At 37.0% G+C, this 25,936-nt stretch overlaps 2 protein-coding genes across 6 annotated transcripts in view; one reads left to right on the top strand and one right to left on the bottom strand.

The window, feature by feature from the left end:
• SHOC2 (SHOC2 leucine rich repeat scaffold protein) overlaps positions 1 to 7,601 on the bottom strand; it is a 67,987-nt gene extending 60,386 nt beyond the window's left edge. The window contains exon 1 of one of the 2 annotated variants that reach the window (XM_069461034.1): positions 7,541 to 7,601. The gene's annotated coding sequence lies outside the window, so the exon portion shown is untranslated. Of the gene's footprint in view, positions 1 to 6,892; positions 6,946 to 7,540 lie in introns of those variants that run through there. The other variant, XM_069461033.1, reaches the window with a different exon arrangement.
• Positions 7,354 to 24,946, top strand: BBIP1 (BBSome interacting protein 1). Of its 4 annotated transcripts, none has more exons than XM_069461039.1 (4): positions 7,354 to 7,413; positions 8,345 to 8,436; positions 23,646 to 23,722; positions 24,464 to 24,946. In XM_069461039.1, exons 3-4 carry the CDS (start codon positions 23,677 to 23,679, stop codon positions 24,625 to 24,627), a joined length of 210 nt encoding a protein of 69 aa, XP_069317140.1. In that variant the 5' UTR covers positions 7,354 to 7,413; positions 8,345 to 8,436; positions 23,646 to 23,676; the 3' UTR covers positions 24,628 to 24,946. The 4 variants fall into 4 exon arrangements, with proteins under 4 accessions (XP_069317140.1, XP_069317139.1, XP_069317143.1 ...); XM_069461038.1 differs by lacking the exon at positions 7,354 to 7,413 and adding an exon at positions 7,629 to 7,693; XM_069461040.1 differs by lacking the exon at positions 7,354 to 7,413 and adding an exon at positions 7,646 to 7,693 and having other exon boundaries at positions 8,357 to 8,436.
• The last annotated feature ends 990 nt before the right edge of the window (positions 24,947 to 25,936 follow it).

The raw sequence follows: 25,936 nt of genomic DNA, 5'->3' as shown, positions 1-25,936 counted from the left end.
ATAAAACCTTACTATTTTAAGCTGCCTAGTGTATACGCATCCCATTTCTATGACTTTATATTAGTATCTGTAATTAACACATGGTAGATAAACCAATATTTGTTTTAGCAACAAAATAAACTAGCTCTTGTATCTATCCTTATATAGTCACAGAATTCAAGAGATCACAATATTAAAATAAAATGTAATTCATCTGAACCCGAACTAAAGCTCTCCAGTGAAATTCTGAATTATATATCCCAGATATATGCAAACCAAAACTAAATTAAATATAATCTATTTTGGGTCACCAAATCTGTTAGACACCACATACTTTTAGCAAATAAGTAATTATGACCTCCAATCTAATTTTCCCAGTCCAGGTGACCATGAAATGCCAAGAGAATAAAGCCTATTCTCTTTAACTGAATAAAAGTTGCAGAAATACTTAGGTCATTTTGTCACATCATTGCAACATGTTGTTTTCACTCAAACTGATCAAGAAAAACATGTTCAGTTACTCAATTTTACCTATGTCATAGCTAAGTAAACAAAGAAACACATGGCAAGTATTAATATAAAATTTACCTCTGCAAATTATAAGGCAGTAATATACTGCACTGATTCAGTACTTTCAGATAATTATTTATACAATTTATTTTTGTTCAATAAATACTGGTACCTACTTGTACAATTTATTTTTGTTCAATAAATACTGGTACCTACTATGTTCCACCTCATTAAGCAAAGCTTTCCAATGAGAAAAGCTTAAATTGTTTTATTTTGGATGAAATTTTTTTCTAAAATATAGTCTTGTGTTATCTTTAACAAAATTTACTACCATCAATTAACCTCTTCTTCATGATCCCAGATCATCATTATTGCCATACTATTTAGGTATAAAACAAAAGGTGTCTTGAAAGATTCTATGTATGTTTATCACAACATTAAGTTGCTGTAAACTGCTATTTTTAAAAAATGTCTTGCATCTGCTTTTTAAGCGTCTTCCCCCTGCTCTTATTTTCAATTCTCTTAGGAATAATTCCAGTACTTTTTATACATGGTTATCAAACTTTTTAAAAATGTACATTATGTGACAATAAAAATGCCTGAATTAAGGCTGGAGGGGCTCTAAGGACAGAATATTATGACATCTCTTTGCCCTTTTTACTGGCCTATTCAGTTTGCTTTGGGCTCTAGACTATCAATTTAAAACTAATTTTCTACTTGGACCCTACAAAGTCTAGACATTATATACTGGAGAAACAGTAGTAAATAAGACAGACATTACTCAATGTTCATCTTGAGGCTTACAGTTTAGCAAAAAAGACAGACATCAAACGTATCACAAAAGTGATGAGTGTTATAAAAGAGGAAGTACAGGTGCTACGGGAACTTAAAACAAGAGAACCAAACTAGAGATCAAAGAAGGTCTCCCAAAGGATGGGATATAAAATGGAGGCCTGAAGGGTGATAAGAGTTCAGCCAGGTAAAGGGTGCATGGGGTAGCATCCACACAGATAACACCAGAAAGTTTCAGTTTCCTAATAAATAACTGAGATAAATGAAGTGTTGTAACATCTTTAAAGTAATTTCCAAAGTATAAAAATTATAAAAAGAAATTTCTCAAATTTCTATAAAAAAAATAACTACAAGAAGGAGCAAAACTAAAAGATGCAATATAAGAGAATGTTTTAAAAAGGAAAACTATGGCATTTTGGGGAAAATGGAGTTTGGGATCAAAATTGGCCTCATCATACCCTTGAAGAAATTATTCAGTCATACTGTTTGAAAAAATTACTCAATCCTCATGTTCAGAAAACTTTTAAATCATAAAACCATACAAAACCTTCAAGGATATAACTGCTGGCAATTACTGATAACACAGTCTGACTTACCTAAAGAAGAGTGGCACTGTCAAGTGAGAAAAAATGTATATATACATACTCAGAAGAGTAAATTTTAAATGATTATATAATAAAAACTTCCCATGAGTTCTAAGAAAGTTCATATATGTTACTCTTAACATGATGCATAAATGCTGTGAAAAAGATATTTAAATATGATTCTGAAACATATTATCATTATCCAAGTTCTAAGCCTGGGAATTATGCCCCACATTAGGCTGATGTGTTCTCCTTATATCTAATTAAAATATTAATGAAAAATACACTTAGGTAAAAGTTTTAAATAATAATTTGGAGCATCCCCTCAATATTAATAAAGGTCCACAGTTCAAGGCCCAAATTAAGAACACAAGAAATAATCTCTAAAAATACAAGCTTTAATGAAAGTCTACTGTATGACCTAATATTATTATTACAGGAATCCAAACTGTTTTTCCCCTGAAATTCTCCAAATGGATCTCACCATGTCTAAACTTTATGCTTTTTCTACTTTCCACCTAGCCTACTTCTTCCTCAAAAGTTAGTTCAGGTCCTATCTTCCAGTAAGCATTGCCAGTCTGAGTTTTAACTCATCTAAGTGTGTCAGTGTACACTCTTGTTAAAGCACTTGTCACATCATTTAACAATGAACTATTGAATTGTCCAGTGCATGTAACAAACTCTAAACTTATTGAAAGTAGGAAACATAGCATATTTATCACTGTATCCTCAGACCTTGGAACACAGACGCCATTCAGTAGAAGTTTTCTGATAGTAGTGAATATGAAACTGTAGCTACTTAAGAAATATTTATAGAACAAAATTGAAAAGTTAAAGACTTCTTGCAAGATTGAGAAAGTCTTGAAAGCAGGAAGAAGTATTATACAACACTAAACCAGAAACTGAGAAAAACCAAATTTAACTAATAAAATTAAGCCCAAGTACTAGAAATTGTGTGTCACAATAGGGCATTTCCACTTTACCTCCAAGACATTAGAAAAACTAAAAGAAAAAAAGATTTACCTCTGGCAGCCATGAATTTACTTAAATGAAAATTGTATGATTTTTAAATAGTAATTGAGGGCAAAGTATTTCAACATTGGAAGTCTTCACAGTGTTATGAACAGAAGATAGACATGCCAAAATAATTTATAAACGTCTTTCAGGTTTATCTCCCATAGAGACCAATATTATACCCCCTTTTAAGGTCTCCTATAATGGTTTAGCTACAAGCAATATGTTCATTCTTTCCCATAAAAGAATCCTTATCTTTTACAGCATGTACCACTTTTTGCAATCAGTTCTGATCTTTAGAGAAGTTGGAATGAGATATGTAGTGTGAAATCTAATTAGTTTTCTTTTAAATGTTGATAATGGAAACTGTATACTTTCTCAAGAAGCACGTATGTTACCAACATCTCAAAAGCTTAACGGTCCTTGGTAATCAGAGAGTATGCTTTTATGTGTTTGAACTTTGCTTTGCTGAATTAAAGATGCTGTATTAAAAAGTTAGGAACCAGGGGTAAACACCAAACAAAATCATAATGAACATTAGTTTATCTTAAAATAATACAACTACATATTTTAGAATGTAAAATAGTTTCTCAGACTTATGCATGTTCCTTTCAACCTGTACTGCTTAACAAGCACTTTTCAGAACACTCTATATCAAATTCAAGCATACCACAGGTCACTTGTAATTTAGAAATTGTTCAGAATTTAAAAGTCAGTTTGGACAGGAAGGTAGAAAAATAAAAATTTAACTACTATATCAACAGAGAAAATATTTCAAAAAAATCTACAGGGCTCAACTTTGATGCAGTATAACAAGTAAATGAAACAATTTAGAAGACAGACTAAGCAGTTAAAATAGGGAATAAAGGATAGCAGATGCTATGTGTCCATAATTTAGTCTATGAAAGATTTAGCCTTAAATTACGTCTAACGTATAATTTATAATGCATGAAATACAAGTCTACCAATAAGCAAAAATATAACCAACTTAATATTTGCAGTACTCATTTCTCAAGCATCACAGAAGAGTACTTAAAATGTATCACTCCACTGTTAAATTACAGACAATTTCTATCTAATTCACCTATTAAGAAAATTTACCAATTCTCTACTATTCTTATTAGGAAATGTCATTTTATATCTAAATTCCCTTAATTTGTATTTAATAAACAAGTTCAAGAATTCTTCCAAGTCCAAGTTTATAAACCTCAGAACTCAATGAAGGATATGACAGTTAACTTTTTTTTTATTGTTTTGGGTTTTGTCTTGTTTTAAACATAAATTTTATGCTTTTTCATACATGAAGGATACATGAATGACATAGTAAACTGAATTCTAAAGATATTCTTTCATTTAATCTTCAGTCTTCAAAAATATACATCCTCATATCTACACATAGTTTAGAGTATATTTTTAGTCCAAAACAGATTATTTTCATATTTAAATATCTTCTTACTAAAAAATTGAAAATTTACTTAAATTGTTTAAAGAATAAAGTCTCCTAGAAATATTAAATTATACAATAATATTGACAATCTAGCATATTTTCAAAACAAATATGATTGTAACTTAGCTACCTGTATAATAATTCTAATTTTATTCACCCTTCTCCCACAATCCACATGGGTAAGCCAAGGTAAAAAATATACCAGCGGCCATTCAGAAGACATATTTGGAAGTATTCCATATAAAATTCCAGTTTATGTCTCTCCAAGGTGGGGGGAAAAAGTCATTCTGCCCTGTCCCAAGTGACAAAAGAAACAGTAATATTTTAAAAGCATAATTCCACCAAGTTTAACAAAGGAATTTATAATTTTTGTGTTCCTATTTAAACATGAAATGTATCAAATTTCTGACTGGCTTGTAGTTCATAAGTTCATGTATGACACTTGCAACAATTACCAAAAAAAACCCAGCTCTGATCAACTTTCTGAATATGGTAGTATTCAGTAGGAAAAAAAAAAAAAAAAAAAAACTAAAAAATAATCCAGCTGCAAGCTATTAAGGTGTATCTTAACATTACTCTTTAATCCATAACAATTTATAACAAGAGAAAAATTTAAAAACTTGAAAATTACATTAATAATGAGAGATCAGAAAACAAATACCAACTTGAAATAAATGTAGTTGTTCCCTCAAAAACTGAGCAAACCTCTTGGGAAAATGTAGTACCCTTAGAGACAGGCCATATAAATAACTTGAAACCAAAATTTCAAGAATATAGTTTTTTATATGTTAGCTTTATATGACATGTAAGCCATCTGAAAGTTACAAACCTTAGACAAAGCCTTTGTTTTTGTCTGCAATCTATTTTTCAAATGCATATTCATAATTATATAAAATTTTAGTGTATTTTATGGCCAGATAAGGATAAAAGGTTTATCATATCCCATCTTAAGTTCCATATGTGGAGAATGGTCATTTACATACTTTATTTCTAAAAATTCTTGTCACTGTCACATAGAAAAACATCAGCATTTGATAAATTCAAACTATAAACATAAGCTTACTGAATGTTACAAATTGCATACAATAGCTAAGTCTCTTCAAATATATAGTAACAAACAGTTACAAGGGCAAGGGCACCGCATGCAGGAGTGAGGGTAGAGATTAGTACACTAATAAACTGTGGCCTTTAAAACTACTTTCAATATTGATGCTACAATTTATATTCAAAAACACTTGGCTACAAAAGCCTATGGTAGGATTTTGAAAAATCTAACAAAAAATAAGTTTTTGATACAGTAATCTCTGAGTAGATGTAGATGCTCCTGACATCTATGAAGAGTATACAAAAATTACACAGGTGTAAACCTAGAGACTGTTAGTTATCCCGCTGGAGGCAAATACTATACAGTCCACATCTGCAAACTAATTTTGCTTCAGCATCCCTAGAGACTTCGAAAATGTTTCTTTGGGGAGGTTGCAAAACAGTGCTTCCTCTTTTATTCTCATCATCCCCATTACGATACAAAGCAACAGACAGACAAGAAAATCAAATCGCCAACTGTAAGGACTCAAAGCTTAAACACACACACACACAAAGCATCTTCTTTGCAACTCCCCAAAACGGTATTCATTCCACCTGTTTGTAAATCCATAGTTCCACAATAACTCAAACCCTCTGCTGATGAAAGAAAAGGAAAGGAAAGAAAGAAGAGAAAGAAAAGCAAATTAATACTCTGGAGTCATTATTCTTCTACCTAGGCATGGGGGGGAGGGGGATGGTACAAAACAATGGATGCTGAGGGGCTGGGGGAAAAAGCGTTTTGCCCCGAAGCCTCTTGCGTTTTGAGCTTGGCAGGGGAGCGGGGGAGAGTTAGAATACTTCTCCTCTAGCCCTCAAAGGTATGCTATCACGGAGAGAGGTTGCCATTAGGCATGTTCAACAAAGCGGTCTTAAATGGCTACAACTCGCTTTACCAAGCAACACACCCAAAGCCGATTCACCACTCCTCACCGAAGGTCTTTAGGGAGAGGAGTACGGGAGAGCGCGGTGGGCTTTGGGGCGGGGGCGAGGAGAGACCCCACCCTGTATCACCACCTCTGCACCTGGGCCCTCGCCAACCATTTCGTCGACCCCGGGCGCCCGGAGCCTGGGCCCGCCGCCCCCGGGAGCCGAGCGAGGCAGGACAGTCCGCCGGGCGCCCCCAGCCCGCGCCCTCGCGCCGGCTCGCCCTCGCCCAGGCGCTGTCCCGGCCGCCCGCCGCCGCCGCAGGCCCACCCGGCCGCTGTCAGAGCCGGCCGACTGCCTCCCGGTGCCCAGCGGCGGGCTCCCACGCCAGCCGGCTCCGAGGGCCCGGCACTCCCGCGACAGCACCCAGGAAAGCGGCGGCCGCGGCGCCTCCCAGGGCCCCGGCCCCTCGGGCCTCGCCCCGGCCCCGCCGACTCGCGCCTGTCAGGGCGCGCGGGGCCTCCCCCAGCCGACAGCCAGCTCGACTGCCCGACGGACAGGAAGGAAGGCAGGAAGCACCGACCAACAGACACCCTCCGCCTCATCGGCCCCTGGTTACCGTCAGGAGCCCCGACTCCGCCATCCTCCTCGCTCGCCCTCCTTCCTCCTCCTTCTAAGAAGCGACGCTGCCCAACCGCCGCCCCCCGCCCGCCCCTCCCCCACTCGCCCCGCCCCGCCCTGCCCGCCCCTCCACACACTCTCGCTCCGACGCCCCGCCCCACCCCTCCGGCGTGGGCCCGTCACTCGCCAGGGAAGGAAAAATAGGCGGAGACAGAGCAAGCGAAGCTGGCCAATCAGAGCGAGACACTGGAGCCAGCTTCCCTCTCTCCGCCCTTTTCCTTTCCTCCGCTCCTCTACGCCGTCTCCCGCCCACTGGGCGCCGCTGGCTAGCCGGGCCACAGAGTAAGCTTCCGGCAGGATAGAGTGACAACTCCCAATCGGAAGTTACTGTTGAAGCTAAGGCAGCCATAACTGAAAATGGCAGGGAGTTTCCTGGCTTCCTGTTTCCAGAGTGACGTAGGTTTTTCCTTCGCCCAATCTCACCGTTACCCCGGGCAACGTCTCAGAAGGGATGCTTCTGTAAGTAGGCCCAAAGAGGTATCATAGGTGACCAGACATCCCATGGCCAATTACTAAGTTAATTCATACTCCAGATTAGCGGTCCGGCTTCCTGACCCTTATTTTGCTGAGACGTCTGGTCACTTACCTAGGAGGACAACAGTTTAGGGCTCCGAAAATCCCTCTCCTGCCCGGAAGTTGCATTTGGCACTTCCGAATGGGGTCACGGAGGAAGGGTTGGAATAGCCTCCGCCGCCCGCGCCCCAGGGGTGCCCATTCTTGACCGGAGTTGCCAAGTGAGGTGAGTGTCCCTCGGCCCCCAGCCGTGGGGCAGGCCCGGGCCGGATGGTCCCTGGGGAACGGAGCGCTGAGGCGAGCTGGGCTCAGGGCCGTTTCCGCTGGAAGAAGGTTTTCTTTCCGGGCTGGCCAGGCGTCGGCCCGCCCCTCTGAGGCTCCCGGTGGGGCGAGGCCGCTCGACTGGCCGCCCTAGCCCCGCCAGAGCCAACCTGGGGGGAATGGGTGCCCCAGCGGGGAATGGGCGCGGACCTGCGGGCGGAGCTCCCAATTCCAGCAAAGTGGAGCTCCTGACCATGCCTCTGCAAGTTCCTATTAAGTACTTTCACTACCTGACCTTTGGAGGATGGAGAATTAGGGAGCTGGAGGAAATAATTTCCCACCTTCAGCTACAAAAGAAAAAGATGATCCCTTACCACCGCGGCAAGACCTCTAAGTCTTATTTCCCTGCCGCTTGTTTTCCTATTCTGATTTTTCTCCCCTTTCCTTTTATCTCCTTTCCTCAGTCTTTGTAAGCTTTGACTGCAGTTCTTGTTGAGGGAATACTGTCCTAATCCTTCGTGTCTACGGTTTATTAAACAACTTGTGAATATTTTTTTAAAAATACCATATTATTTTTATATGGCTCTTTACTAGGTTATCACACATTATCTCATAGTTCCTTCTGTAGGCTTGAGTCAAGAACTCTCAGTCATCTTGGTAATACCGGGTTGGATGCTAAAGCTGCGGGAAAAAGACCAGAACTTTCAGGTAAATTAAATATTGTTTATACGCAGCCAGTCAACAATAAGGGTGCAAGCCTACGTTCTTTACTTAAGTTCTTTCTACTTCCTTAGTACTCATGCTCCAGCCAAAATGAACTACTCTTGTTTCTTCGGGGGTTAATCACTGAAGTCTGTTGTAGCACCAACAGTTTGTGATTCTGAATCTATGATTCTGTTATCCTTAGGGCTGTGTTTCCAGATTCTCCCCAGCAGAAAGTAATTTCCTATGAGTTTAGCATTTTTAGTACCTCTTTTATGCAATCACTAGTCTATATGACAGCTGCTTGTGTTTTTAGCTGCACTATCATATTTACACCTAAATAGAATGCTTTCTATCAGATTCATTTGCCTATTATTTCACTCTGCACATGATATTATTTTGATAAATACTTACTGAAAGATTGAATATATTGGATGTCTCTTGGATGCCCAAGACACTGCCAGCCAAATGTTATGGACCTTCAGTTTATTAGAAATTCAGCATAGTCCCTGCTACTCAACCTTTTCTTAGGTTTCCCCTCTGAAGTCTTTCTAACATGATTTTTTCCCCAAATGTTTTACTATAAAATTGTTCATACGTTAAAAACCTGAAAGAATATAATAAACATTCATATACCCTTCACCTATATCCAAGTTGTTAACATTTTGAACATTTTGCCATATTCATTTCATCTCTCCCCATGTACTTTTTCATTGTCATTGAACCATTTGGAAAGAAATCACAGACACCTACTGTTAGTCAGATACCCCTAAAACTTCTAATATGAACTTCCTAAGAATTTTGAAGTTCTCCTTCAAAACATAATATTATTACAGCCAAGGAAATTAATAATTCTGAAATATTTGAAATCCAGTCCATGTGCAAATTTTCTGGACTCAAGAATATCTTTTATACCTCTCCTCCACCCCTCTTCCCCCAAAAATCAGGATCCAGTCAAGATTTATGTATTGTATTTGGGTATTGTAACTTTTCAGCCTTAATCTAGAACAATTCCCCCATCTTCTTTTTTCCCCCTGTGACATTGGCATTTTGAAGAGTTCAAGCTAGGAGTGTTTTTGGAAAATGGGTCCCCCTTTTTTGTTGTTTATTATAAGCCAGAAGTTAGTCTAGAGGCTTGATCAGATTAACTTTAACATTTTTTGCAGGAATACTTCACAGTATTCATACTTTCCCATTCACGATTGAGCCTTCTCAAATACAACTACATGTACCTTTGCCTTGAGTTGCTAGTTAAATCCATCCCATTTTCAGCATTCTCACCGCTCTATGGTGTCCTACAAAGAATTGTTTAGCATTTAATCCTCTTGTGTGTATAAAGTTTGTGTTAGTGCCCTGGGCTGGCAGCATAGACTGCCTACCATTAATAAAGTGTTGCAGCTACTTTGCCTATTCTTAGAGCTGATGCAATGTAATCTGCAGCAAAGTGTACTGATGTCAGCATAGTTTCATGAGTTTCAACTCCTGGCACCTTGCAGACTGTTGTTGAAAGATGTGTGGGCCCTGCAGTTCAAATACTGATGAATCTTGATGTTATCAAAGCAGATACCTAGGCAACTGTTGGCCATCTGGCCGAATTCCAATTTAGGCAATGTTATTTTTCTCCCTGAAATTCTCTTATAAGTCCTAATTGGTCCTGGTGTTTTTGTGATAGCTTTTTGGTGGCATTAAGCAGAGCCTATTAAAAATTGCAAAATCAAGATGATACTTAACACTTAGTACATTAGAAACATGGATAAAGAAGTGTGTATGGAATTTACTTTATAATCGCAAGAGGAAAACTCTCAAGACTGCCAAACTCATGTGCTCCTCCTAGCCTACATTACTGACCTCACAGTTCTTGGTCCCCGAATCAATAGAAATTGGCACAAAACCTAAAAAGGAACTTATACAGGCAAGGCTTTGTGGGGAAGGAGCAACCAGACTGGCTCTTTGAACAAAGGGCTGGGGAACTTTTTAAAGAGAAAGTTTGACACTAGCATTGAACTCATAGCATGTAGAGTTGGAGTTTTGTTGGGAGCTGCCCACCCCATGATCGTGCTTCTTCATATATCACATGTCTCATTAGCATGTTAAATCTCCACCCTTGCACATGATTTTTAGCATGAAAATGAGGCAAAAGCTCTATGAACTGTCAACTTTGGGCTTCATCTTGGCAGTAACCAGTTTGTGCTGGCTTTGACTGGGTCCAGCGGACTCCTGCTCCAATGGTTGCCATGTCCTGTTAAAGAAAGCACCTACCTTCTATTGAAGCTGGATGTTAATCATTTTCAGAGCTTTTGCTCAGTATTGTAAGCAGACTTAAGCTTTGGCTCAAGGCTCAGGCAGGGTAGCCAGAGTCCACCTCCTATACTATCTCACCTAGACTTAATATTTGATCACAAAAGATAAGTGAAAGGAAGAAAATGCTCTGGAGGGCAGAATCTCTTAGATTGGTATAGAATGTTTTTAGCCATCATATTAAAAGTTAAGTAATATACTCCATCAGTTACTTCCTTTGTGTAAAAATTTGCTGATGTGGGACTATGAAACAATTTTAAGTTGACTCCTGATTCAAGTAAGGCAAAATTAATATGCCAGTTAAGATCACAGGTTTTAGAATCAGACCTGGATTTCAGGAAAAGGACCATTCGCTGGCTGGATGACCTTGGACAGTCTACTCATTTTCTTTATTATCTAGTAAATGGAGCCTTTAAATCTCTAGGAATTGTTGAACAGAATTAATTCAAATATATGTAAAGCGCTTTTGTTGGTTTTTTATTCTTTTTTTTTGTTTTTAAGACAGGGTTTCGCCCTGTCACCTGGGCTAGAGTACAGTGGCCTCATCATAGTTCACAGCAACCTCAAACTCCTGAGTTCCAGTGATTTTCCTGCCTCAGCCTCCCAGGTAGCTGGAACTATAAGTGTGAACCACCACGCCTGGCTAATTTTTCTGTTTTTTGTAGAGACAGGGTCTCAGTCTTGCTCAGACTGGTCTCAAACCCCTGGCCTCAAGTAATCCTCTGGCCTCAGCCTCCCAAAGTGCTAGGATTACAGGCATGAGCCACCACACCTGGCCTAAAGTGCTTTTGCTTGGTGTATTGCACATGGAATGTGGTCGGTATATGATAGTTATTAATAACTTCTAAAGCAGTCCTATTTGGGCACACAGTTAGCATTAAATATTTAGTGAGTGATAGCCAGCATGGTGGTGCATACCTGTAGTCCCAGCTGTTCCGGAGGCTGAGGCAGGAGGATCACTTGAGTCCAGGAGTTTGAGGTTGCAGTGACCTATTGTGATGCTACGGCACTCTAGCCCAGGCAACAGAGTGAGACTTTGTCTCAGAAAAAAGACAAAAAAATTAAGTATTTAGTGAGTGAAAGAATGAATCTAAGACAGTAGTTCTCCAAGTTTAATGTGGGAACTTAAAAGTCAGATATTCTGATTCAGTGATTCCGATTTCTGGAGGGCTCCAGAAAAATCTGTATTTTAAATAGTCCAGGGGATTTTGATGCAGATGATTTAAGGATCCAGCTTTGAGAAACACTGTGTAAAGTATCAAACAATTTTTTATTTTTCTTTCCTTCGTAATGTTGAAATAGCTAAGTATATCTGGTGCTGAGCAAATACTTTTTTAAAGCTTAACAGCCAACATTTTTAGTACCACTGTCTAGTACTGAATTTTGAAATAGGAAAGGTAATTAGGCAAAGGCATTTTGCATAAGTAGGATGTATCATTACTAACTTAATAGTAGTGTCTGCTACTGGAGTATACCAGAACCAATGGCATCATCCAAGAGCATTCCCAGTCTTAGGCCTCGGCACATTTCAGAAGCTAGACAACGCACATTTTATTCACATGAGTCTGAATTAATTAGCCAAACTGAACATGTTGCAACATTTTTCTACCAGAAGATGCCAGATAACAAAGCAGAATAGAATCTACTATAGTCTCCAACTATGACATATTATGTTACTTGGCATCTCCAGATGAACATTATCAATCCAAATTAAGCACTCTGCTAGCATGTGGGTAGTTGCTTGAGTGAGTGAGCATTACTACTTTGTGTCTGCTGAAAAACTCTTTCTGGGCTCCCCCTTTCACCTTCTTATGTTAGTTTACCTTTAGAAATCTACTATGCTTTGAAAATTCATCTATCAGTCAACCCCAAGTCTTGGATAAGACAAAAGATAAAAATTTTTGCCATTATTCCTACCATTCCCACCACCCCCACTCACAACCTGCACTAGGCAGATTGAATTTACTTTAAAGGAGCTCACTTAATAAATATTCACAAGAGAAAAATACCCTTTACTGTTCTTTACTATGATTGCTTCTGGTTTCTCCTTCATCTCCCAAAGATTGTGTATTTGCTTCTCAACACCTGTTAATGATAAAATCAGACAGTTTGGCATATAATATTGCATTCACTCTTGTTGCAAAGTCAAGTGCCTGTAGCGGTTGGTCAAGTAAGGTAAGGAAAACAATAGGCAGTACTTACTAAGGGCTGGAGAATTCAGAGCACACGCTTACCTAAATGAGGCTTCACTCCCAGTCCTAGCCACATTTTGCCCTGTGGGAATGCAGGCTTCATGTTGCCAGTTATGTCAAGTGGAGCTAAAATTTGGATTTTATGCGAAATTTGATTTTTAAACATTGGCTCAAATACTTTCGAATATCTAGGAAGCCAACAAAACATTTAACTGCATAGGACCAAGAGCCACCAGTGTATGACCTGTGTGTTTCTTACATGAAAACATGATTGGCATTTTTGGTTGAGAATCTCAAAGTGCTTTAGAGATGTTTACCTTCTGCCATTTGTCATGTGCATTTACCCCTTAGGTTAGGCAACAAGTCCTTTGTCATCTGTATCAGAAATTCAAGATAGATTCTTAGGTACAACAAGCTTCTATTCCTTTGATTACAATTTTAAAGATTTTTACTCTTTGCTGCCTTCTTAGAAGTTTGCTCACATTTTCTCACCTTGAGTTATATTATGATCAGTTTGCTTTATTATCATATTTTTAAAAATATTTAAGAATATAATTTGGCAGCACATGCTACTTTAAAATAAGTAAAACAAGTTTTTAAAGAAAAACACCTTTAAATAGATCATGCTGTCTTATAAGTATCATGGTGTTTAGAGGATTCAAAGATTTTTAGAGTTCGAAGTTACTTTAATGGTAATCCAGAACAAGTCCTTTATTATAGCAATATGAAAATTAGACCCGGAATAATGAATGTCATACTGTATTTCTAAGCCCTTTTACATCTACTTTTTACTTGAAACATAGAACCCAGATAGATAATAAACATGTTTTTTAATAAGAAAACCAAACCTCTGGTTTGGCCAGAATACAACCCTGTACTCCATTTAAAGTATGAACTTGAAATAGAGTACAACTAGTTAGCTAGTTAGCACCAAAGTGCAACCCTGGTCTGCATTTAATATGTAAACATGAGATAGACTGATCAGAAAAAAAATGAAAACAACTCTGGTACCTCAGTTTTATTTAAGTCATACATTGGATTTTGCTGCCATACCTTGTTTAAAACACTTCAAACTCCAGAATATGCTGACGCATTCCATTTCAAACTTTAAGAATGGGCTTTTGTACAATTAGGATAAGCTGATAAGTTTAGATAAATTAATGGAGGGGAAAAAAGAAACACAATGAAGACCTAATGACAGGTTAGGAGTAGTAGGCACGTTATGGATAACCACGTTGACCCATGGAATGGCTCCTTGGGGCTCCTACCAAAGATCAACTATTTTACTAGGGAAACTTAGTGTGACCTAAGAGGGCACCTTTAAAAACAGATCTGAATCCTGTCCTGAACAGTTTTGAAACCAAGACTCGACTTTGGCATCCACAATATGTTTTCATTTTGATGTTTCTGACACATATGTATATGCTTTGAGTTACCAGAAATGGAGTTTAGATTTTAGTAATCTAGTCCCCTTCTCTGTGCACTCCTCTGTTACCACAGCTTACATTTTCCAGATGGCTAGATGAAAATAGGTGTAATCTAAGGCCAATAGTCCTATTCAGCTGTTTAACCTGGGATCTTGGTCTAATCAATATCTTCTCATATGAGCTGTAATGTAAGCTTTCATATAATCTGTGATATATCATGATGAAGAGAATTTAAAAATGCAAAACTTGTAAGCTTTTAAAGTGTTGTATATTTCTAATTAAGCTTGAGATTTGAAAGTTCCCAGTGTCATGTTTTTAAAAATATACTTAATGATGTAAACAAAATCCACAGTCAAAAAGCAGTTTTTATTCCTAAGATATTTCTTGCAGGGTGGTATCAAACATGACAATTGGAATGGCAAATCCTAAAATTAAAAAGAGAAAGAAAATCCACACGTTGGTTAGAGTCATACATTGGTCTGATTGTGACATAGTTCCCAAACTAAAGAGGAAAAACAAAATGTAATGCTTAAGTCAGTATGCTACACTTATTTTTTCATCTACCTCATTCCTGATACTTACTGTTTGACTAATGTTTTATTTTCATCCTCCTTTGCAATAGTTATTAGTGGCTTCAAAATTGCCCATTTCAGTAGAAATTGAAGATTGTATGTTACTTCACCCTTCATTGGCTTCTACACAGTATAGTCTACTGTCTAACATTTCTCTAAAATCATCTTAAATTTTGTTGTTCCTTTGGTGGATATCCATACTAAATCTACTTGGGGCGTCCAGGCCATTCATGCAGATTCAGAATAGAGAAAACTGAAGAGGGACCAGGCTTTGGAGTGAGGCAGACACAAGTTCAAATCCTATTTCTCCACTTATGTAATGTTGGACACTATGTAATGCTGGACAAAATAACTCTTCCTAGACATTGGGAGAGACACCTAGTGGGAAGTGGGTGGGTACATGGGCAATTCAATTCTACAGTCACCTTTTAGGGTAGTAAAAGTTATTTTCAACTTTACTGTAGAAAATTCCTTAAAATGTCATAGTTAAAATACATATATGAGTTTGTACTAAAACATTGGGCTGTTATTGTTATTCTTAAGCAGATTAAAATTTAATAGCCACTAAGCTAGACTAAAGGAAAGAAGCTAAGGTAGATGCCTGGGCATTTAAACTATTCTACCTTTTATATAACTTTTAAGACAGTAAGGGTGTAGAGAGAATGGGTGGAGAATTCTTAAGTGTTCCTGCTTGCCTATATGTTTTTCTTCGTTCTGCTTTAGTAATAAGCTTCTATAACTCTAATGCTTATTAGTAGATGTATTTTTCTGAAAATCTGATTTATTACAACAATGTAATGATACAATATGGTAAGAATTGTGGACATTCATTGAGCTCTCATCATGTGCCAGGGACTGATCTGATGGCTTTATATGAATTATATCTTTAATACACAAGCCATCTCAAGTTGATGCCTTTATAAACTTTATTTTACAGATAAAACCTAAGGCTTAGAGAATTTATTTACGTTTATAATGTGACTTCAGGTGCTTCTTTCAAGTACCACACTATACTCTTGACTCTTTTTACCACCACCCCACCACCAACCATCTTTCCACATCCTTCTTGGGTAATTATATCTACCTCTATAGTTATGCTACTGTACCATTGACTCTCTGGACCTCCAGTCCTTTTTACCTTCCTGTTGGACTTCCCCTGTTTGGGTCCATACCTAACTCGCAGGTCCTTCCCAACTGTCTCCTCTGTGTTCCCAACTTGAATTAACACCTGCACTGTCCACTTAATCATGTTAGCTCATGTCAGCCATCTTTGATCATTTCCTTACCACCCAAAGTGGGTAGGGAGTAGGAAGGTGGAGGAGGTTTGAATCTCAACTTCTTACACCCTTGAATACTCTTATATCTTCTCCTCTTTATGTCTGTTATCACTGTTTTAGTTCACACTTTCATCATTTTACCTAAACAATTATAGCTTCCTTCCTTACTGATCTCCTTGCCTCTAGTATCTCTTGTGGTTTTTTCTTTGTTTTGTCTACAATATATGTTTCCAAAAAACAAATCTTATGTCACATAACCACTTAGACCTATCCAATTAGCTCCCTCCAGTTTATGGCATATGAAGTCCAAATTCTGAGGCATGGCATTAAAGGCTAAGCATGAACTGGCCTCCACCTAATCAGTCGCACCATAGTACCTAGTGCATACTGCAAGTGCATACTGCACACATATTGTACTCTAGCCTTTCCCTCAGACCACTTATTTTTTATGCTTCTCCTCTGAACATATTTGTTCACTTTGTCTAGAACATCCACCCCTTACTACACATCCCCTTCTCTTCCTAGTAAACCCTCATTCATCTTTCTGGGACTAGCTCCAAGGTGAAGTTTAGTAATTCTTCAGAGACCACCCACTGTCCCTTATCCTGGGCCAAGTAGTTCATGGTTTTCATGTCTTAAGATATAGCAGGCATGCTTTTATTAAAGTCCATTGTATTCAATTATGATTATTTATTTACAAGAGTCTCTTTACCCACCTCACCTCCCCCAGATTCCTCAAGGAAAGGAACTGGTTCTTCCCTACTCCGTCTCCCTCATTTAGCTGTGGCTGGTACTTTTTTTTTTTTTTTTTTTTTGGTTTTGTTTTATTTCAAAATTTTACAGGGGTACAAATGTTTAGGTTACATATATTGCCTTTGCACTGCCCAATTCAGAGCTATAAGCATGCCCATCCCAAACAGTGTGCACCACACCCATTAGGTGTGCATTTACCCATCCCCTCCTCCCCCTACCTGCCCAACACCCAATGAATGTTACTTCCATATGTATACATAAGTGTTGATCAATTAGTACCAATTTGATAGTACATGTGGTGCTTGTTGCTTGTGGCTGGTACATTATAGACATTAGTGTATTTGTTGAAACAAAAAAATCTGTTCGGATAGGCACTCTGTGATTCCAAATTCCTTCTCTTATGTTAGCATTTATTAGTTTTCTACTCTAGAAGAATAATTCCTTTGCTTGTCACCTACAGCAGCATCCTTTATCACTCTAGGTGATAAGGATATCTAGGGTTTATTTCCAAATAGAATACAAGGTACAGCATTAATTTTGGTGTACAAACTCATAATTTCTGGCCACTTTAGAGATTCATACTTTCTTGAACAAAGGACTATGAGCTAGACTATTTTTTCCCAAATAGGTGATAGGTCCGCAGGTACAATCTCAGTAAAAGATTCTGTTTAGAGGTCTTCTACAGGTCCATAACATTCAAGTCCAAGAGATAGCATAAGAGCCAACTTTTTCATAACAAAATTATATAAATCTTATTCTTCACAGTTTGAAAGGCCCTGTTGCTGATTGCTTTTGTTTGTATGAAGATGATTGCCTCATTAATGGAGAATATATTGAGGGTATCATTGTTTTTGCTGGTCTGAATTACCACCACTCTATCACAGCTTCTACTTAAGTAACTGCTTCATACTCATATTCCCTTTGCCTATTTGATATTTCTTCTGAAAAGTCTCACAAGTATATCTTTAGTCATTAGACTCCAAAAATTGAATTCTTGTCCTTCGCGCCTTCTTGTGCTTTCCCTATAAAGTGCAGCTAGTTGTCATTGTGAAAACATCCATTTTTCACCTGCACCTAGACTATCTGAAGAGCCTTTTATTTGTCCTTCTAAACACATTTAGATCTGTTCAGGTCATTCTCATTTTTTAAATATTTCAATGCTTCCTTCAAAACTAATTTGGTTATAGTTTAGTTTGGGTTTGTTTCCAGGCTTGTTGCTAGTAACGTTTTTATCATCACTGCCCCTCTACCCCATAATGCACTCTGTGCTGTGTATTGCCCAACTTCATGTCTCTGCACAAATTGTTGTTACCTGTACCTGATATTCTCCCCCACATCATCTGTGCATGACACAATTCCTCCTCATTTGTGTTCCCATGGCATTTTTACATTTGCCTCTAAGTACAAAACTTACATTGCATAAATGGTTATTTATCTCTCTCCTCCAGCATCCTCAAACCTAGAAACTATGTCTAGGTCAATCCGACCTTGACTTAATTTCAATATAAGATAACTTGTCATTTGAATACTTCAATTTTGTTCTTAACCTTTTATTAATAATGGATGTTCATGTAATAAAATTAGAATGTAGAAATGAGGCCCATAAATATAATAACTATTAGTTAACATTTTGGCACAAAGTATTCTACTTGTTTCACTAGAAGGCCTCCCCCAATCAGAATTTCCTTGTGATAAGAAAAAAGAATAGCTGTCATTTTTGCCAAATCCCCAAATACTCTGCAAGAAGATTTTTTTCTCTTCATATTTAAATAATTTCTTTATAAAAAGACATTTTTGTCCAAGTTGGTCTAAACTTTCCACTTATTAGGGGAAGAAGATAAGCTGTTCTTCAATTGATCTTAATGTTACATTCAGAAGAAATGTAGCCTTTACCAATTTTGAAATTTGTTATTTGCAAATATTGGTATTTTCCTTAATATTTGCTTAATTTATAGCATCTTATTACACACACGATATTGAAAGTGTTGTTGTCTTAGGAGTACAAAGTGTATTCTATGGAACGCTGGTCCCATAGAAGCACTTTTAAAGGATTCCAGGATCAAATAAGTTTAAGAAACAATACGTACTCGATTGTCCTGTTTGAGATTCATCACATACTTTACATAATAAAGTTTCTAAAAAGTACTGGGCTTCTCAAATTTAATAATTACGGAATCTTCTTAGAAAGTCCATTAACATGTCAGAGAACAACATGATGTAATTTATTGTGTAGATGATCAGTCTTTATACCAGAGTTCACATGTCCTTCGAGATGCCTGAAGACAACCCAGAGGGGTATGCAAGCAAGCTAGGTTAAAAGTAATCAATTTCCAGAACCTAAACTTCCGTATATAGTATCTGCTGATAAAGAATTCCTTGAGAAAATGGTCCTACAGATAAACCATCTTGCTTAATCTCATTTCCCATCTCCTCTTTCACAATCATCTCTCTAAGACTTCACCAAGGAAACGCATCTCTCTGGCCCATGTAGAATCTTATTATGATGAAATGCTCCAGAGAGTAAAAATTTCCTAGGTGCTAAACAAACAGACAAAAGGAAACTATGAAAAAGACAAGGGCTTCACTGATTATTAGGTAAGTAGTGCTTTTGTAAGTCAGGAGGCTGTTTAGTTCTAGCTTTCAGCAATACAGAAGCAACACCTAATTTAGTAGTCTGTCCATCTTTTAAAATTAATTTTCAATGATAGATCAGTATATGATTTTTAACATATAACTTCAGAGATTGAAAAAAATTTTCCCATTCCCATCTCAGTGCTTACATTGGTAAAAATGAAAAACAAATTGTAACAAGTAAACCATGTATATACATGAACTAACTGAGAAAACAAAGTTCTGTTCTTATAACTTTTATGTTCAGTAATTATTTTATTAATGTGTAGTTTTGACCAATTTCATATTAATTGTAATAACTGAATCCAGAGTAGTTTTAATTTAAATTTATAAACATTTTTGTAGGAAAGAAGTATGATAGAATGATCAATAAAATATCAGGCATGAAAATGTGTTATATTAGAATAAAAGTGAGTGAGCTGGAAATAGAGATGTGGGGAGAAAAAAGATGACATAAAGTTTCTGACTTAAAAAAGCTCTTCATTTTTTAATTAATGGATAATGGTGACTATCAAATTGCTATGATGTTTGGATTTTATTGGATATATTTTTAAAAGACTGATGTAACAGTTATTTTTAAGTACGCTGGAAATTATATCCTTTATAACTAAACTTATGAAAAAATGTATGTGTCAATTCAGAAATGTATAAAATGTTACCTAGTTTTTCAAAATCTCTTTGGGAATATGCAAGTAGAAAATTTGAGGACCACTGGTATATTCTCAAAGTTCAGAAGGGCACTTCAGCAATCTAGTCTGGTCCTACACACATAATTTAGTGTGGTTATCAAACTAAATAACCCCAGATATTTTTAACTTGTCCAAATGTGTATGATTTATTTTAAAGCAGTAATCCTTCCTACCTGTTTTTTAACTCTCCTAAAGCAAAGCAAAATATTTCATGACAAAGATTTGGTTTTCCTCTGAGTTCTTTTGCATTAATTTAGCTACAAGAGATTTGCATACCATGTCATGATTTTGAAATGCATTATCCATAAAAACTATTATCTCTGGGAGAATTATAAACAAGAAACTATACCTCTCTTAAAAAGCTGTAACAACAGAATGCTAATTTCCCTATACCTTCCCTAACTGTGGATACTGTCAGGCTTTTGACTTTTTGCAATCTCAAGACACATCACATACATTCACACACACAAAAGCAGTCTTTCCTCAAGTGTCACTTCTTAATGAGGCCATCATAATTTCCATATTGAAATTGAAATACCACCCCCCCCAGCATTCCTAAATCCCCTTAATATTATTTTCTATAGCACTTAACTACCTGCTAGCATTCAATTTGTTTTTCTCCCCTTAGTCTAGACAGTAAACTCCAAAGGAGCAAAGGTTTTGTTTTTGTCTGTTTTGTTCACTGATGAACAGTGCCTACAGTAGGCACTCACATATTTATTGAATTAAATGGCCATGGCAATTGTATGAAACATGAATTTCAGCCATAGATATTATGTTTCTTCTTTGGCCCATCTGTCCCTGGTTTTATTTACATCTACCTAACCATTAAGAAATTACTGTTACAAACTGCTTAAGAGTGCATTCATTATACCATGTTGCCAAACACCCATGTTTGGCTATTAAGCCACATGGAGAAGGAAATAAATACAGTCATGCATTGCATAACATTTCAGTCAACAACAACCTGCATACACAACAGTGGTTCTATAAGATTATAATGGAGCCAAAAAATTCCTGTCACCTAGTGACCTCTTAGCCATTGTAATGGTCTTGATGTCCTAGCACATACCTTTTCTATGTTTATATATTTACATACACAAATACTTACCATTGTGTTACAGTTGCCTACAGTATTCAGTATAGTAACATGCTGTACAAATTTGTAGCATAGGAATAATAGGCTATACCATCTAGGTTTGCTTAGGTACACTATATGATGTTCACAACACAACGAAATCACCTAATCATGTATTTCTTAGAACGTGTCCCATCATTAAGGGACACATGATTGTTCTTCTTCCTACTCTGGACTCCCAGGACAGTTGATTATCAAGACAATATAATCCAGCCAGTGCTGTCCATCCAACCACCACCTTGCTTACTTTGGCCCTTCCCTTCCTGTTTCTCTCCTGCCAATGCCTAAGGGGGCCTAGGAACAAGAACCAACCCTAGTAAAGCAGATATTCCACCCAGTCAAGGGACTGACACTGATCTTCCCCATGCCAGGCCCAACCCACTCCCTACCAGTCCTTGGCCCCACACCCTTGCCCCAGTAACATTGGCAGCTTAGTCAAACAGAGAACTGAGGTTTGGTAGAGCACCAAGTTTCATTGTTTTCCTCAGGCTAGATTTTGGATGTAAAAGAGGTATAGACTAAGAGAAAACAAAGGATAATGATTGATTTCTGAGTAGCTGGACTTGCTTACTATATAAAACAGGTAAGATTTAAGTATTTGTTCACCCACCACTTTTGCACTTTGGTGACACATATAAAAATTCTTAGCTGCTATGTATTTCCTTCACATTTACCAACATCCGTAGTGTCTATCCTCCCTTTCATTGGCATATCATGTCAGATTTGCATCAAATAAGGGCATAATGAATATTTTCATTATGTCTAGGGTGTTGTTTTTGATAGCTCTATTCAAGGCTAATCAGGGGACTGCAATGTTACTAGCCTTCAACCTGACCTGGAAAAAAAAACAGCAATGATCACTGGGTACCACTAGCAGACCCAAGAAGGAAAGAATGTGGTAGGGTGTGCATTCTAAGAAAATTGCATATTCTATTTACCTTACATTCCATTTAGTGGTAAGTTGCTTTGTTCCTGGTCCAGTCCCTATTTCACATCTTCTTTGATAGAGCAGTATAGGGGTAAAGCTTGATGACAGAATTCTGGAAAGCAGGTAGAGGTTTCTCAGGAATTTAGACATTCCAGAATAAAAAATTTGGACAAGAAAGGGGAAGAAGCTTGGTGGATGGAGAGTAGGAAGCTTTTATTAGGAATGTCAAAAAGTAGTGGAGCGGGAATAGCAAAGACCAGAAGCAGCTTCACTTGATTATAATTAATTTGCAGTTGGCAGTAAATGCAGGCACCAAGCCAGCATTACCACTTTATAAATAATAAATCTTTCTTCTGCGGTGGTGATGTTGTGAAAGATGCATGGTAAGATTGCATCAGTATGGTGAATCACTAAATGGGTGGGACTGTCTGGAGAGGCATCTGTGTTTGGAAAAGGGATTATTCTACAGCTTAGTTGAGAACACCTGGAACATATAGCATAGCATTTATCTGGGATATTTGACACTTGGAGCAAATGTCACTGGCCAAAGATGGCATGTATGCTGGGATGTTCATAAAAAAGAAAAATACTCATATGAAGGTATATGCGGGTCCTCTAGCATATAGTATCTTTGTATTAAGAGGAAAATAGTAAAATGAAAGCATGCATACCTTTTTTCTGTTCTTCAAGGGCCAGTTGCGTTGCTTCCTTACAAATTACAGCTGTAGCCAGTAACTGATCCTTAGGATGCTGTTTGTTGTTATGGCAAAGGGATTAAAAGTAGAAGCCAACTGTTAGTGTTAGCTATTGAGAGAAGGGGGAATTTTAGGAAACATTTGCCTACTACCTCCTTTTCCTAATTACCTGCCTCATCCCACCTCTCAAGTGGTGTTTTCTTTTTATTTTGTTTTTTTAATGTCACTCGCCATTTAGGGGAGATGCTACCAGTAAACCACAATGGCTGCACATAAATGCCTTTTCCTTAGCTGATACTTATTAATCATCTTTGCCTAAAAAACTAAAGCTCTACCACTTTTTCACTAGGAGGAGAAAAAATTTAGAACACCCAGCCTTACAATTAACACCTCCACTAATTAAAGTTGAGAAGATCTAGATGCTTATACAAACTATCTCAACCTTGTTTCAATGAAAAGAATCACAGGAAATTGATGGGAATATTATGCAAAGACATGGTAGTTCACTTTCTATAGGAATTGATTTTACTTCTTAAACTGTAATGGAAATGTCTCAGGCAATATCCTTTGTGGATTTATTCTTGAACAATATTAATAATTGATTTCTCATTGAAGGAAAATCTTAACTGTATCCAGTAATTAAGATATGGCGGAAGTGAAGTCAATGTTCCGGGAAGTTCTTCCAAAACAAGGTAATGTACATCACAAATACTTAGGTCATTGAGTATTATAGGGACCAACAAAGTGATAGGAAGTGTCACACAGCAGGCCTAACAGCTAAACATCTGTAGCTATTTTGTTCTCTGTCTCATTTACTGTCCACTTTTACCATATACTTTTTTTCACCAGTAGGTCGTAAAGGAGGGATCCTCACTTCTTTTTTTCAGTAAAAGGACAACAAATGAAGCATCTTTTCTTATCATTAGAAATCCTTGTATACCCAAGATTGCATATTACTATATGAAATTTTCAATTAAGTAACATAATGGAATTTATCATAACAACTAAATATGGTCTGAAAGTGGAGAAAACAAAACCTAAATCAAGCAATATTAAGAAAAGTTGAAGGTTTAATTCAGTAATTAGAATATTCAGGTTAACTTAATACCATACTTTATTTTTATACACTATGTATATATTCTCCCAAATCTTATTTAAAATTAAACATTTCACAGAAAAAGTCATCTTATGGTAGCTTAGAGTCTTGGGTACAAAACTCAAAACTTGTCTTCCTCAAGAATACCCTGGTATTAAGAAATGTTGCTTTTGGGGTAACTACCCTTCTGGTCCCAAAGCAAAACTCACGTCTAGGTATAAGAGTTTTTCGTTGACAATGGAGTAAGTTCTTACACCTTCATTCTAGCTGCACATCCAAAATACCAAACAACTGTGTTATGTCCCTTGAATTAATTCTTATTTCTTTTTAAACTTAGGGCAATTGTCTGTGGAAGATGTAACCACAATGGTGCTGTGTAAACCTAAACTTTTACCCTTAAAATCTCTGACTCTGGAAAAACTGGAGAAAATGCAGCAAGCAGCACAGGATACAATTCGCCAACAAGAAATGGCAGAAAAGGAACAACAAATAACCCACTGACTGATAACTCAGCACTGTAGGGAACAACATACCTGGATCTGCTATTTAACAGTAACTAGAAAACCTCCATGTGTACGCTGAAAGTAGTATTTGTAAATAAAACTGATAGTATTCATATAAATAATACAAAAATACCCAAGGATGATGAAACATATTGTGAATTTAAACACTCTGGTTTGAATTGAACATAAGGAGTTAAACTTTGAACAAAATTTTATAGGATTTTTTTTAACTCAAGTCATGTTTTTAGAATTGCAAATTAAATTATCATTCACCATTCCTATTGCTATCAATTTTGTGGATAAGATTCTTAGGCTCAAGTGACTAAACGCAGCTTTTATATAGAGAGAATCTCCAATCTTGCATAAAGTGTTTATGTTGGGCTTTTACATTACCCAAGTTAAAACAAAATTTTTTATCCAATTTTGTGTGGCATGTCATGTTTAATGCTATCTTGCCTAACCAACTGATCCTACTAGTAATGACAAAACTGTTTTCTTAAATTTGATTTTTAAGAAATCTTCACCTATTCTGTATTCAGCTAAGCTTTTAATTACACTCATATTAAGGACTTATAAATTGCATGACTACCTTTATCACCCAGGTATCAAACTAAATACCTAAAAATGGTTACCATAATTATCTATATAAGCCTAAGTAATACAGGCTGGAAAGAGCCCATCAGTAAATATTAACATGAACATTAAACTTGGAGTTTTAATTCTAAAACACTATACCTAAACCTATAATAGGTATATTCCTGAGAATACCTTTGTTAATTCAGAATATAATTCTTGGCTGGTTTGCTGTAGTCAATAATAGGCAATTTAAGTTAGCACAGACCTTGAGGCTTTGCTGAGTAATTAGGCTCTGTAAAAGAGGTTAAAAATGTGATCATTCCTTAGATAATTGTTATTTATTGTATTTTCTCAGATATTGGATAAATGCAAAGCTTTGGGCCTTTGGAGAATAACTCTTTATAACACTAACCATTATTTGGTAACAGAATTTTAAGAATGATGAAAGGTATTATATATATTTTAGAAATTTCATTAAGCTCTAGATCAGTAAACAAGGGAATAAAGTGTGCATGCATTTTTCCCCAGTGTAATCTTAAAGTAACTTACTGTTGTATTTCGATGTAACAGTTTCCAAGGAAAAAAACTTTGAGGAACACAGCTTGAATTCACTAGGTTCAAAAATGTGTCCTTATATGATTTAAAATTTGCTGTGTGAAATTCAAGTTTTATAGAAGACCTAAAATAAATGTTTTATAGAGGACCTAAAATGAAAGTACTCCCAATAAAGA

Source organism: Eulemur rufifrons, chromosome 28 (assembly GCF_041146395.1).
Source record: "Eulemur rufifrons isolate Redbay chromosome 28, OSU_ERuf_1, whole genome shotgun sequence".
Classification (NCBI taxonomy): Eukaryota; Metazoa; Chordata; class Mammalia; order Primates; family Lemuridae; genus Eulemur; species Eulemur rufifrons.
This window is presented reverse-complemented; position numbering and strand designations above follow the sequence as displayed.

Bases quoted from the DNA above. Each gene is read 5' to 3' on its own strand.
- BBIP1 (XM_069461039.1), top strand. From the start codon at position 23,677: ATGGCGGAAGTGAAGTCAATGTTCCGGGAAGTTCTTCCAAAACAAG. The intron at 23,723-24,463 runs GTAATGTACATC...TTTTAAACTTAG, and splicing joins GGAAGTTCTTCCAAAACAAG to GGCAATTGTCTGTGGAAGAT.